This window comes from Impatiens glandulifera, chromosome 2 (assembly GCF_907164915.1).
Source record: "Impatiens glandulifera chromosome 2, dImpGla2.1, whole genome shotgun sequence".
Lineage (NCBI taxonomy): Eukaryota > Viridiplantae > Streptophyta > Magnoliopsida > Ericales > Balsaminaceae > Impatiens > Impatiens glandulifera.
In genome coordinates this window covers 57424359-57439598 of record NC_061863.1, presented here as the reverse complement: position 1 = coordinate 57439598, position 15240 = coordinate 57424359, and the positions used below count along the sequence as shown (strand labels likewise).

Genomic DNA, 15240 nt, shown 5'->3' with positions numbered 1-15240 from the left:
ATGAATTAAGGCCTTCCACTACATGTGACCCAATTCATTTAAATCAATGAAAATGAAATGCTAAGTAATTATTAAATAAAAAAAATTGAAATTGCTAAGTGTCATTGCATTTGGACAAAGTAAGTACTTAGCTCATTCAATGTGCCCACACGTTTGATTGGCTTACCAGCCAACTATGCATATATATGTATGTATATTCACCTAAACGTGCACATAACAAACACTCTTAATTAACATCTACTAAACTAAACCTTAATTCAATTCTCCCCCAACTAATCTACCTTCTAATCTTTTCACAACCCGATTATAATCGCGGGTTGAGTTTGATTTCGATTGATTGTTATGTGCCGACATTTAAATTTTAAATATAAATTCATAAATTTCTTGGTTTATTGATTACACACAGATTATAATGTATATATTAATATTTAATTAAGTTGAGGGAGCCATGAATGGAGCAAGCAACATATATAGCAAACTATAAAAGTCCACTAAGTGATAAGTTTGGGAAATTAATATTATTTTAAATGAAAGAAAGAGTCTAAAAATCTCAGATCAATCTCCATGCTAGTAGCCAATGGATGACATAAGTGACAGCACCTTTTATTTTATTTTTTTGGGTATAAACATTATTATATATTAATTTAAAATATAATTACATGAATAGATATGGATAGGGATAGAGATGCAACTATAAATCATTTACAATATAATAAATAAGAGCTATCTAAAATAGGATGAGATTGGCCATGGACCATGACTCTTTTTCTTTTTTGTATACATGCTCTTGTGTTGTTTATTTTTTAACCATTATAAACTAATTATGATATATATATATATATATATTATGTAATGATTTTTTTACAAATATTGTGAGAAATATAAATATACAGTTACTATATCAGGAATTATATATGAGCCATTTTTTGCATAAAAATTGCTCTTTATTTTGGAGATATATTGAGAAAATAACTTAATTCTAAGAATAAACTCAGAAATTTTGATTCAGGTATATATAATACATTTTAAGTATTGTGTAATATATATTTAAGTGGATGGCTGATGAAAATTTTAAATTTGATTAAGTAACATCTTATGAGCTGAACTCAAGGTTCGGTCTCTTTGGATATTTTAAGGTATTATTCAATTTTTTATTTTTTAATATTTTTTAAAATAATATAAAAATATATAATAATTTAGTGTTAAAATTAACAAAAGTAAGTTAACTTAGTTGATTGATTATATTTTGTATGACTGTAGTGAAGGATTAAAATCTTGAAAAAAATTATATTTTTAATTTTGTTTTTTTTAAGGTGACAGTCCTATGCAAATAGCTGACCTACATTAGTTACTTATTATTATTATTATTATAAAATATATACAAAAACATATTCTAGTATTTATAATTCTTACAAAAGATTTAATGTATTCTTATTTATACATGTTTCGTACTAATAATATTGATATAAAACAAAATTATCGAAAAGATATTTAATTATTAAATTTGATTTTCATTAAAAACGTCTTAAATTAAATTAAAATTATGAAAATTATAATAATATTTTAAATAAACAAATAAAAGATACAATATACCAACATTATAAATTACGTGTTTCTAACCAATAAAATAACTTGCACATAGGTACATTATCCAATCTTAATTAAAAATTGCAACTATCGAACTTTGAAATTCGAGAAGAGTGGAAGATGATGCAACATAAAATTCTCATTCTCACATTACGAACTTTAAATTTCGAGAAGAGTGAAAGATGATGCAACATAGAATCCTCTTACATTACAAGGAATACGTTACAAAGAATGAGATTTTAGCCCGGAATAGTGAAATCCTGCAAATAAAGCAAAAACAGAATTTTTATATTTTTCCAAAAAAATAATGGAATAAAAATACCATAAATATATTAAGATATGGATATTTGTAAATTATATAATATTTTTGACATTTCAGAACTAAAATTTTAAATAAAAATAGATGATATGAATTCAAAATAACGTGAAACAAAAAGTGTGAGAAATGTGTTTATTATTTTGGTTTCTTATGATTTAAGTTAAGCAATTAAAATACGTTTATTTTTATTTTTTTAAATAGTAACGGTTTGAACCTATTTTTCTTTCTTTCTCGGAACTTTCATTTAATTCAGGTTACACGCTACCTTGTCAAATAGATTTCAACTCCATCTTAAAATTGTTAAATATTTAAATAATTTTCATTTTAAGAAAAGGTATATTATTAAAGAAGGCAAAACATGACTTGAATTGGAAAAGCGTATGAAGAGAAAACAAATAATAATTAGTTTGAGTTAGTTATAACTTACAATTAAATTGACTTGAGATCAAAATAAGGGATGATTATACTCAATTGATTAGGGTTAAATAAATTAAGGGAGAAATGTGAAGATTCATACAATAGGCAAGGAATTACAAGGCTTAATTAAAGGTAAGCTAGTTAGCTAGCTAGCTGTTGTTACTTAATTGTTATAAATAAATAAATATATCAATTAATGAACCAAGTCCACCAATATATACACTTAAACATTCACCCATTTAATGTCCTACTTTGTTCTTATATACATATTTATTACCTTCTCCCAATTAAACCCAATAATACAAAATAAAAAACAAAACAAAACAAACTTAGTAGATACATCTCTTTCTTGTGGTTCTGGTTTTGTTTTGCCTAAACCCTACCGAACCACAAAACACATTCTTTCTTTCTTTCTTTCTTTATCTCTCTCACTCACTCCCTCACTCACTCACCCTGAGTGTTTTGTTTTGAAGTCGTGTATTGTTATTGAGTGTTACACATCGCTCTCCCACTAAGTAAAAGAACAAAATAATAATAATAATATTGCAATTACTTATATAAAAAGAGATGGATTCCGTCATATGAACAATTACTTTTCGTGAATCAAAGGCAACCTTCAACTCTAACCACTTGTTCACTCAAAGTATAGCTTAGCTACTATCATCACCATCCAACTCCAACTTGTAATTATTCATCTCTTTAATATTATATATAATATATTCATCTGACTTTTCTAGATCGATCAATTGGCCGGTGGTGGACGGTGGTGAACGGTGGTGGTGGTGAAATTTTTGTATACTATTATTATTATTATACCAAATTGATTCCATGATGAATTAATATATTTATGTAAATTACATATTATAATTGTGCCTTGAAAATTAACAAAGATATATAATAGTAAGTAATTCAAAACTCAGTAATGACAACCCACCAAACTAGGACCGGAAAACACCATCTTTGGTGAAATATATTGAAACTTATCATCTTCAACCGGCGCCGGCAAATTCAGATCCAGCTCCAACAGATTTCTGCTCTTCTTATTCTTCTTCTTCTTTTCATCATCCTCTTCTTCGTTTATTGATCTCCCTCCGCTTCCAGAAGGACCCAGAGTGGCCGTGGCCGTCGCCGTCGCCGGCGGCGACCTGTGCCGCCTCATGTGACCGCCTAACGCCTGCCCGGAAGAAAACTCTGCCCCGCAGATTGAACACTCGTGAACCTTGTTGGATTGGGTATTGCTGATCTTGCTAATTAACCTCACCTTTAAAGCTTCATGAATCTCTTTCTCTCCTCCTCCTCCTCCTCCTCCGTCGATGATTTCAATTACCTTATCATGATCATGACCATGACCATGACCATGATCGGTAGTAAGACTCTGTTTTTCCTGTGTGATCATGATCTTCGGTTTCTTGTGACTTGCCCTGTGACCTCCAAGGGCTTGGAAAGAAGGGAAAGTCCTGTTGCAGGTTTTACATTCGTACGCATCGGAAACAACAACACTATTATTATTATTATCCTTCTTCCTGTTGTCACAGTCTAGATCCCCCTGTTCGTCGACTCTGTTTTGATCAGCCGCCGGCGACCGGATTCCTTGAGCAAGAAGAATTAGGCAATTAGCCATGTCTTCGTCCTCCTCCGACGAAGTCATCATGGAGATCTCACCGGAAGTGGTAGAAGAAGTCGAAGTGGCAGCAACCAAGGGTGAGGATTGCCTCGGCCGTTTCGTCCTCTTCCCTTTGATGATCGCAGCAGCCCGTTGATCAAGATTGAATTCTTCCTGTAAAGCTTCCATCTTTTTCTCAAAAACCATGAGCCCTGAAGAGAGAGAGAGAGAGTAGAAGAGTGAGGAATTAAGCGAAGTGTGGAGTGAGAATGTGGTCTTCACTTAGTGTCCATATATATGGGTAACTGGTAAAGGAAGGAAAGAGAGAGAAAGAGGAGTTTTTTTTTTTTAGATTGTGGGTGGGGGAAGTGAAAACAGTTACAATAAAAAAAGTGTTGGCAAATTAAGACAAAGGCAGAATTCAATCGTCTTTGCGTTTCCAACTCATAACATGATATATATGCATTTAATTTTAATTAATATTTACACACTTTATACATATATCTATATATATTATAATGTATGTGTAGGTTACTAAAAAAAATTACTTTAATTAAAGAAACCACCTCACACACACACACACTTTTTCTACACTTCTTAACCATGATAATCACTAGCTTACTCTTTTCTTATTCATCTTGTCATACATTAACATTTCATTAACTTTTTCGAAAAAATTATATATAATATTGCTTTAAAAATACAAAATAAAAAAAAATATTTAAAAAAAAAATTGAAATTGAGTATATGGAATACAACTAAGGCTTACTTAATTGGGATATAAAAAAAAAGGAAGTGATGGAATGGAGTATAGGAAATGTGTATAATTTATATATATATTTCATTGAGAATAAGAATAAAAATAATGACATTCCCACCTCTTAGTACATGCACATAACAAACTATATATAATTTTGTGCACATAATTAGAAGTCGTCTTTCTATCAATATTAGCTTCAAAACAAATCCCAATATTATTGATATCTCAATCTGTTTGTAAGGATTCCATCCATGAGACTTCTCTTTCAAAATTTCTATATTAAAATTGAAATTTGTGATTTAATTCCAATTTGTATGTTTGTTAAATTATTTTATAATTCTAAATTTACTCCTCTTAATTACAAAATTTTAACCCTTCTTCAATTTAAGTTGTCCTCACTCCTCATTATAAATTAAATCCGTGAAGAAGTAAATAAAAACATTAATAAGATGGTTAAATTTAGGAGAGAGGGATAGTTTAATTAATTAGTAATTACGAAGTCCGTTTCAAAACATACATAAGATTGACGGGAAATAGCAAGTCACGAATAATAATAATAATAATAAATAAATAAATAAATAAATAAATAAATAAAGAATAAAGGGAAGTAAATTGCACGTTAAGAGCATGATCCGCCTCATTCACTCCCAATTGTCTAATTCCCCGACGAACAATCAAATAAATAATTTTTATAATTTTTATTTTTTTAATTTTCTTTCTGTCATTGTGTGTTTTGTGTGTGAGAGAGAGTGGGAAGGTTGATCAAGTATGTGGTGGAACAAGTATACGTATTAATTATGTACCCAAATTATATATATTAATTAAAAAATAAGATTTGATTAATTTGTTTTCTTTCTAAACTTAACTACCCAGACTATACATTTATTAATTAATTAATTAATTAATTCAGTCATTCATCTTCCTCTTCCTTCCTTAAGCCAGTAAGCCACCGCATTGATTCTTTCTTTCATTTTAACTTTTCATTTATTATAATTAATCTACATTAAACTAAGTGTATAATTAACTATTTCCGGGTGAGTAAAATGTTACTTTATAATTTCTCTGTAACATTAATCATGAGATCGATCTGAAAGAGAAGAAGAAGAATAATAAAAAATTGCTGGTGCTGGATTGAAGAAAGAATAATAAAAACTGCAAGTGCTGGGTGGAATGTAATAAGGATGTAAATGTAAAGATGCTCACAATTTATTCCAATCCCGACTCTTGATAAAAAAAAAAAAAAAACTAGTTCCGAAAAAAAAAAAAAAAACTAGTTCCGCTAAAAAAATTTAAACGAGTCAAACTAGAGCTTTTAGATGTTCGGTTCGTTAGCTTACAAATATGTTCGTTTAGAGACTAGTTTATGGGCTTGTGAATATATAAGTATAAAAGCTAAACTTGAAACCTAGTGGAATGGGACGAGAAAAATGGCTAAGTCATCTCAATTGGCCATATTAAGGAGAGGAGGATGGATTAGAGATAGTCTTGTACCCTAAATACTCTTTCTAACTCACACATTTTATTGCTATTTTTACTACTTAATTATCATAGTACACATCTAATTTATTTTTCTTCCCATATTTATTTATTTATTTTAATTTATAGGAAGTTGGCACAAATATTAAATAATTAAATGATTTTAATTATGTGGCATTTATTTTATTTATAAAAAATAAAGGGAACTTTGATCGGGATGTGATCATGAAGTGGAATGAAAATAAAAATAAAAAATGAAGTGGAATAATTAGATTAGTCCTTCTAGCTAGTTAGATATTTTAATAAGCTAATTAATTAGGTGACATTACAAAATATGAAAAGTCGGTTACACACTTTATTGGTATTTTCTTATGCAAAAATTCACACTCATTTTTTTTTATAACACACACACAAGGTCCTTAATTGGACTTAGTAATATGTACTACTAATTTAATTAGGTTTATCTTATGAAGCATTTTGTTATACTTTGCTTGTTCAAAATTAATGGTTAATTAAAAATGGGGGCCAAGAAAAATCAATAGTATAAAGTCAACTATTTTATTTATTTTTCATTTTGTAGAGATGGATAGTATAAATTCCATAAATAGATATAAGTACACCCAAATTTATTTACTTTTAAAATGTTGAAATTAATTTGTGTTAAAATGCACCCAAACTACTAATTATTGCACTCCAAGAAATGCAAAACCAAAGATTCTCTGTCAAAATAGAATATGATGCAAAATAATACCAGCTGCCCATCTCCTCAAATGTGTTAAAATACCCTAAAAGAGGCCATTTTCATCTTCTTCTTTTTTTATATGTGACAAATGCTTTAAAACCCCTTTATTTCCTTGATTAAGAATATGCTTTCCATTTTTAATATTACATAAAGATTATAATATACATATATATGAAGATAATAATAGTAGCTAAAAATTGAAAATTAAGATTAGCTGTTGTTTCCACAGTAAGGGTTAATTAGAGTTATAAGTAAATATATATATATATATAATGAAATGGGTAAATAATGATAGGAAAAGTTGGGGATAAATGAAATATGGTGGTGCACACATATAACCCATAACAATTGGTGGGATTTATCATCAATTTGACTTGTTATTTTTAAATATAAAAAAGAATCATCAACTTGATTTGGCTTTTATCTTCTTCTTTTTTTTTATCAACTTGATTTGGCTTTTAAATATAATGATCATGAACTAAAGAGTCATGTCAACAACATTCTCCATTACCCTTTTATCTATGAAGAACAGATTGACCCCTTCTGTTTTTGCATACTACTGTTGTTATAATGATGGTAATTTTGTATATTTATATATTACAAGACCAATTAAATAAAATAAAGAAGACTTAGAAAAGTCCACAAGACCTCCTAAAAGTGTGAACAAGTAAATCAATCTCAGCTAGTTCATTATTGCCTCATTGAAACAAGTTATGAGGAAGGCAATATTCACTTAGTTGACTTCTAGACTCCATATTCCTTTACCAACTTAGTCTTCACACTGTTAGAATATTATGTTCTGTTTTTGTTTTGTTTCTAGGTTTATTTTCAATTATTACAATGCATATGTTTTGCTCTAATTGCTCTCTTACTATGTTCTTCAATACACTCTTTACCAGTTTATGAGATTAATAATTGTATCTATTAAAATCCTCTTTCAAGTAAAGTTAATTTGGTCAAATTTGGTTGTGGTTACATCATGTAGGTTAAATAGAGTAACTTTGAATTAAGTCACCAATTTGTTTGTTGGAAAGCAGTAGTAGTACCATACCCACAAGAGAAGTATGCTTTTTTGTGTGTGGTTAGTAAATTAAAGTATACTAACAGCTAGCCTTAATTAAGCAAGTCATAGTTGATTAATTAGATAGAGGGTTTAGTAAAAATGTAATTTGGTTGACTTATAATTAAATAATTACAAGAGGAATGGTTATGGTCTTCATTGTAGCTATAGCTAGCTAGGGAGGGATAAATATATATATATATATATATAATTAAAATATATGGGGGTACATGGCATGTTGGGAATTTATTTATATAGACATGATGAAGAGACTTTACTAGTTTATAATCAATCATTTCAGTGTTGGAACTGATCAATTGATTGATCTATGTTAGTTTAAATTAATATTTAAGTATCCCATCAACCAAAGTAAGGTGTTTTAGGAAGTGGGGTAGGTTTTTTTTTTTTTTTTTTTAACAAAAACATGAAAACAAACAATGCCAAATTAAGGAAACTAGTGCTACATTTAGACCTTCTTTGGGTTGGGAATATTTAAATAAGTAATCTTTTGGTTTGAGTTATGAAAATGTTAATTATTTAGGTAAACAAATTTAAAGGGGTTTTGATATATTCTTATTGACAATTTAAATAATAAAATTGTGAATTATGAATGAAATTTTCAAATAATCCAGTCCCAAGTGTGTAGTGTGGGTAGTTGATGGGAAGGAGTGTATATGAATCAAAAGTAGTTAGGAGACCATATAATAATATAATATCACAACCCCTCTTTATTTTTCTTCTTCTTTATTGACAATGACTTTGTGCCTAGCTTCTATCCCTTATTCTGCTGGATCAGCTGTTAAAGAAGATCATTGGAACTCAGCCAGCCCTAAACAAACTGTCTTGGACATTAATTTATTTCACTAAATATCTACTCTTTTTTTTTTTTTGCAGAATTATTTTTGATATAGACCTAGAACGATTATTAATTTGCACATAGCATTATTTAAAGAACTAAATGAAAGCTTATATTACTCAAAAGGTTGATTTATTAGATTAATTCTGCACTTAGAGTCTGAGAGGAAACTTGGATTATGCCAAGGCCTGTGTTGCTTGTGTTTCTTTTAATTATTCTGATAATTACTTCACAATATGACCTAGTCTCAGAATAAAAAATAAAAACAGAGCATCTCATGTTTTTTTACTGATTTTTTTTTTGCTGCTGTACTTGTTAATAAACTACACGTTTTAATTCTACAAATTTAATAAACTACATGATCTGGGCACTAACTTGTATAAGATTTTTCAGTTTTATATATATTTCATATCAGCTTTGAGTATTCAGAATTTATAGTCTAAAAGTAGAATGTGAGAAAAACTCTGAAGCCTGCTCAAGTCTAAGATAGATCTGGAAACAATCACTAATTAAATACATAAGGATTTGAGAATTAATGAACTCATCATCATATATGCTTCCTAATATTATGTTTAATCTATTTAAAATAACTTAATTTACTATTCAAAACTCAATTATCTTATTTTTTTATATTATTATTAAATAAACTCTAAATTTAATTTATAAATTTTCATATATTCAAATTATTACTTTTATATAATATAATAAATATTATCATCACTTAATATTCTTATAAATGTTTACTTAATTAATTTATTTTAAATATTTTAATAATTATAATAGAATAACTTAATAATAAATAAAATTATTATAGACATCTTATCTTAAAATTATTTACAATCTTGCTATATTAATATTAATACTATAATATACTAAATTTTATCGTCACTTAATATTTTTATAAATATATATATATATAATTAAATCAAAATTAAACCTACTAAATTAAGTAATTATATTATATATAAATAATAAATAAAAATAAAAATAAAGTTTATTACATAAACATTAAAATACAATATATATTTTATTTTATTTCTTTTATTTAATAAATTTCATAATAAGTTTGATTTTTATAATATATTTTATTTAGAACTTACTAGAGAAGACTTCCATTTCCTATGAGAAAAAGTCTTCCGCTCCAACCAAAGTCAAGTTATGTAAGACTTGTTTGGAGTTGGGTTTTTTAAAAATTTAGAAAGAAAAAAATAATAATTTAGGATGATTTTGATGAAGTATGATTATTTTTGATAAAAAAATATTTAAAGCACATTAATATGTATAAATAAAATAAAAAATAATAATTTAAAATATAAATTATTTTAATTAAGAAGTGATTTATTAAAAAATTAATTATAATTTTTTTTTTTTTAAACCAAATAAAACAATGCCTAAGAAAAGGGAAAATCTGTTTCTATTGACTTCCAAATTTTAACGCATTTTAGAGGGTGGTAAAGTGAAAGTCCAGGGAGATATCTTGAAGGAGTTTGCGAACCCACTACTCTGCTTTTCAAATAACTCTTAGAATAAAATTAATTTAATTCAGGTTTCTTTGAAAATATAATAAATAAGGAAAAAATTATGTGATACAATTTGATTTGTTATATTCTCTTTTCATCATCGTTTATCCTTTTTACAGTTGTGATATAGGATAATCTTTTTTAGTAAAACATCTTATTTTAATTTTTATTTAATATATTTTAGTTTAATGTATAATATTTTAGTTTATTTTATTTTAATTTTATTATTAATTTAGTAAGTTTAATTTTATTTATATATATTGTTTATAAAATTAAATAATTGATGAATTTAAAGAGAAATTTAGTAATTTAAAAAAGATAGTGAAAAAACTGTTAATTTGGGAAAGAAATGGAAAGTTTAAAATTAAATTTAAGCCAATCCTTGTCCTATGTGCATTGTCGGTCCATTATTATGGTCTGGATATTGATGAAATATCTAGTGGGCTGGCATAAGCTAAATCTCATATTAAAGTAGATATTTATAAATTAAAAATAAGTTACGAAAATAAAGAGTTTAAAATTAGATTGAGTTTTTCAATTTGTGTTGGAGTTTGGAATTTGGGCTGCCTTATGAGTGTGTACCACAGGCCCAATTGTAATGCATATAAATCAAAAGTAGTTAGACCATATAATATATTAGTATGTCACAACTTTCTTCTTTCCTCACAATCACTTTGTGCCCTAAACATATATTAATTTATTTCTATAACAATGTACTTTTTCTTCTTTTGTTTTGGCAGAAAGAATCGAAATACCCTTGGCATGGTTATTTGCACCAAATATCAAAACATTTTTTAAATAATTATAAGCCTAGACTCTTTGAAACAAAAATAGTTATTAGACAATGTTTTTTAAACAAAACTCAATTTCTCTTTAAAGAGAGTAAGTGTCATGGTTATGAAATCCTTTGAAAATTGAAAAACATCATGCTTTCATCCCATGTTAACCTTTGTATCTTAAAGGAATTAAAACAAATATGTATCGAAAAAGATCATGGAGGTTTGAGATTTAGAAATACTATGCTCATTTAAAAATAAAAATATCATTAGATTTTTGAGAGATAATGGGCTTAGTGTTATTCAATGTTATTTTTGTTTGGTTTGTTTATTGGTTAGAGAAATTGCAACTACCAATCAAAAGATATATATTTTTATTTTAATTTTAAAAAAAAATGTTTAAAAAATGGTTATTTTAAAGGATAAAATAATTTATATGGCTGAAAATGACATTTCAGTAGAGAAACATGTGTTTGTCTCAAGGGACACATTTTCTACCTAATAAGTGTTTTTGGCAGTTTATATGCCTCATTACTAAGCTTGAATATTAGTATTTAATAACTGAATTATTTTCATATATTTATAGTTAAATAAAAATATGGGAATGGAAGGTCATTTAATGAGGACATGTGTCATTAAATATAATGTAGCCCTCATAATAAATATACCTTACATAATAATTCTTTCACCAAACCCCCCGCATTTATATTATAATTAGGAAGTAATTAAACCAAACAAGCCTTTATTTAATATTCATCATCAGCTTGACAGGCCTATCCATTTATGACACGTGTCCTCCACGGAGTGTTTTGGAGGTGGTTTGCTTAGCTGTACACATGGGATTTGTTCCGCTCTCCTCTCAATTGTAAGTCAAACCAACAATTCTCTTCATAACAATTCTTCTTCTTATTTTTTTTTTTAATTAATTATTCTTATTATTTTTCTTTTTTTTTTAATTAATTAATTATATTTATCTACTAAAACATAACATTATAAAAATACTTTAATGAAAACGGCTATTTAATATGAAGGGTCTATAACGACTTTATAAGATCGTTACTAAAAATCGTTACAAACTACCTTTTTCGATTTAAACTAATTGTAATAGGAAAAAAAACATGTTTTTAATAAAGGAACAAGCACTAATACTACACAACAGTATATTTAAAAAAATATAAACTATCGTGAATGTCGGATCATGATTATAATATTTGATTTAATCCTACCTAATTAATGTTTGAAAGAAGGTTGTAAAATGAAGTTTATTTTATTGATTAATAAAGCCGTTCATTTTTAATTTGATAATATTCAGCTTAGTTTATCATTCTAATTTACTCAATATTATTCAGTTTATTCTTCAAATATTAATGTATATTTGATTTTGCTAAAACTATTATATTAACATATAATCATGGCTTATTAACACTTATAATCCAAATCAAACTAGTCCAAGTTGATTAATGACATTTTCTGCACAAACTTCAACTTTTATTGTTTGCAAAGGTAACATCAATTCATGAATAACACGGTCACAAAGATAATAAAATAAAAAAAAAAACTTAAATTTAAATATCATTTCTTTCATCCTAACTATACAAAGAATCTTGTTAACTATATTAATGCAATAAAAAAAAGATTATTTAAAAATAACATCATACCCAATATACAAGCTTTAATTAATCATCGATCTATATATCACGTGGCTAAAAATGCACCAAGTAAAATGGCTAGCTGAATCATACTAAGTATAGGGAAGCCTTTAATGCATAAAAATGCATGTGAGTTACAATTTTAATTAAATATATATAGCTAAATTTATAAATAATAAATAAATCATTACATTACACGCGTACTTAATACATGTCAAAACATATTCATTGAGCACTTATAAGTAACTTGATTAAATTTTAAGATTACCAATTTAATACCAAATTGAAAATAAATAATATTATTGTTAGAAAGTATATTCACTAGATATTTTGGTTAGATTTGAATAAAAAAAAAAAAAAAGAAAAGAAGATATAGGTGAATGATTGAAACCGGAAACCGGCTATAGTAAGTTCCTGGATCTCAATATAAACGAGCATAATGAGCATGCACTCACAACAAATATCCTTCATCCCATTAATCGCCGATCGATCATCTTCTCCGGCCGATTAACGATGGCGCCGCCGTTCCACTTTGACTACAGACGTATAGAGGTTGGCCGGAGAGAAGAAATGAGCCACCCTGACACCCTAAAATCAGTATTGGCCGAGTTCATCAGCACCCTCATTTTTGTCTTCGCCGGAGAAGGCTCCGGCATGGCCTTCAACAAGCTAACCGACAACGGCTCCAGCACCCCCGACGGTATAGTGTCGGCAGCCCTAGCCCACGCATTCGGTCTGTTCGTGGCGGTTTCCATTTCCGCCAACATCTCCGGCGGGCATGTGAATCCGGCAGTCACCTTTGGAGCCCTCCTCGGCGGCAACATTAGTCTGATAAAGGGTATACTATATTGGATTGCTCAGTTGGCTGGATCTTCCGTGGCCTGTTTGCTTTTAAAGTTCTCCACCGGAGGCTTGGTATGTAATATTTAATTAATTAAGTTAATTTAATTTCCGACCAAATATATAATTATTAATGTTTGATTACAGACGACGTCTGCATTTTCTTTGTCGGCGGATGTGTCTGTTTGGAACGCGTTGGTGCTAGAGATAGTGATGACATTTGGGCTAGTGTACACGGTTTATGCGACCGCAATTGATCCAAGGAGAGGGAATGTAGGAATAATAGCACCCATTGCCATTGGTTTCATTGTGGGTGCTAATATTTTAGCAGGGGGTGCCTTTGACGGGGCTTCAATGAACCCTGCCGTGTCGTTTGGACCGGCACTGGTCAGTTGGAGTTGGACCCATCAATGGGTGTACTGGGCTGGACCACTTATTGGTTCGGGAATAGCGGCCATTGTTTACAACTTGTTCTTCATTGACCACGGTCATGTTCATGAACCTTTGCCGGGCGGTGACTTTTGAAATATTGTTTGAGTTGTCATTTGTTTTCTTCATGTATTGTCATCTACGTGTTCGTGTGTGATCAGAGGAAGAGCTAGCTAATTAAGTAATTATTATGGCCTTAATTCTGTCAATAAACTGTACTGCTTTTTTTTTTTATTTTTTCATGAATAATAATAATAATAATGTGCGTTGCTTTTAATTGAATTGTATTTGGGAATATTAATTAAACCTACTTAATTTCTTTGTACTATATATATATATATATTGTGTATAATTAAATTATAGATATGGACTTGCACTAGCTAGCTAGTGTGCCGAGCTAAAATTTGCTTTCTCCAAATTAAGTCCAACCTACCACTATCTATAGAACACATCTACCACACTCATATTTATTTAATTATTTAATTTATAAAAAATTACTCTATTTATTTTTTATTATTATTAGAGAAAGGATAAGGAGCTGATAAAATATTGAAAAAGAAAAGTGTAAGAAATGATGTTACAATTAATTAAGTGAGTAGATTGAAAAATTATTTCTTATATTAAATTTTCAGTCCACTCAATTCATTTATATCATTTCCTACATTTTTGGGTCATCATTTTTTCTCTGTATTTTTTTTTAAACGGATACTTACCTATCAATGAGCTTCATTTTATATATATATATATATATATATATATATATATATATATATATATATATATATATATATATATATATATATATATATATATTTTTATTATTTTTTTTGTCTATTTACTTGCTATCATCCTCTCACTCTCTTCAAGAACAAGGGCGCATCTATATAGCCCTGATACGCTATAAAATTTTCATTAGCGACAACAAAAAAAAGTTATTTTATTTTATTTGCTTAATATTAGATTTCAAATCTTAAATTCGCCATTGTTTAAGAAGAAAAAATATATTATCTATATATGTTTCAATTCATAATAATAATAATATTGAAATAGAATAGAAATGAGAAATTGCCTTGTATACATATATTTATAGTTGTTGATTAAGTTTTAATAAGATAGATCCATAATAAATTATTACCAAGTTCTAATTAACTTAATTGTGATTTTTATATTACTTCAACTTTAATTGTTAAATTATGTATAATGTAA

At 27.9% G+C, this 15240-nt stretch overlaps 2 protein-coding genes across 2 annotated transcripts; one reads left to right on the top strand and one right to left on the bottom strand.

The window, feature by feature from the left end:
* Positions 1-3159: 3159 nt before the first annotated feature.
* Positions 3160-4414, bottom strand: LOC124927426 (zinc finger protein ZAT5-like). Its single transcript, XM_047467829.1, has one exon. It carries the CDS (start codon positions 4131-4133, stop codon positions 3240-3242), a length of 894 nt encoding a protein of 297 aa, XP_047323785.1. The 5' UTR covers positions 4134-4414; the 3' UTR covers positions 3160-3239.
* Positions 4415-13220: 8806 nt separating this feature from the next.
* LOC124926121 (aquaporin TIP1-1-like) lies at positions 13221-14311 on the top strand. Its single transcript, XM_047466291.1, has 2 exons — positions 13221-13680; positions 13753-14311. Exons 1-2 carry the CDS (start codon positions 13279-13281, stop codon positions 14128-14130), a joined length of 780 nt encoding a protein of 259 aa, XP_047322247.1. The 5' UTR covers positions 13221-13278; the 3' UTR covers positions 14131-14311.
* The last annotated feature ends 929 nt before the right edge of the window (positions 14312-15240 follow it).

Excerpts from the sequence above, each read along its gene's own strand:
- LOC124927426 (XM_047467829.1), bottom strand. The coding sequence starts at position 4,133 with ATGGTTTTTGAGAAAAAGATGGAAGCTTTACAGGAAGAATTCAATCTT.
- LOC124926121 (XM_047466291.1), top strand. The coding sequence starts at position 13,279 with ATGGCGCCGCCGTTCCACTTTGACTACAGACGTATAGAGGTTGGCCGG. Across the intron at positions 13,681-13,752 it reads AGTTCTCCACCGGAGGCTTG|ACGACGTCTGCATTTTCTTT; the intron begins GTATGTAATATT and ends GTTTGATTACAG.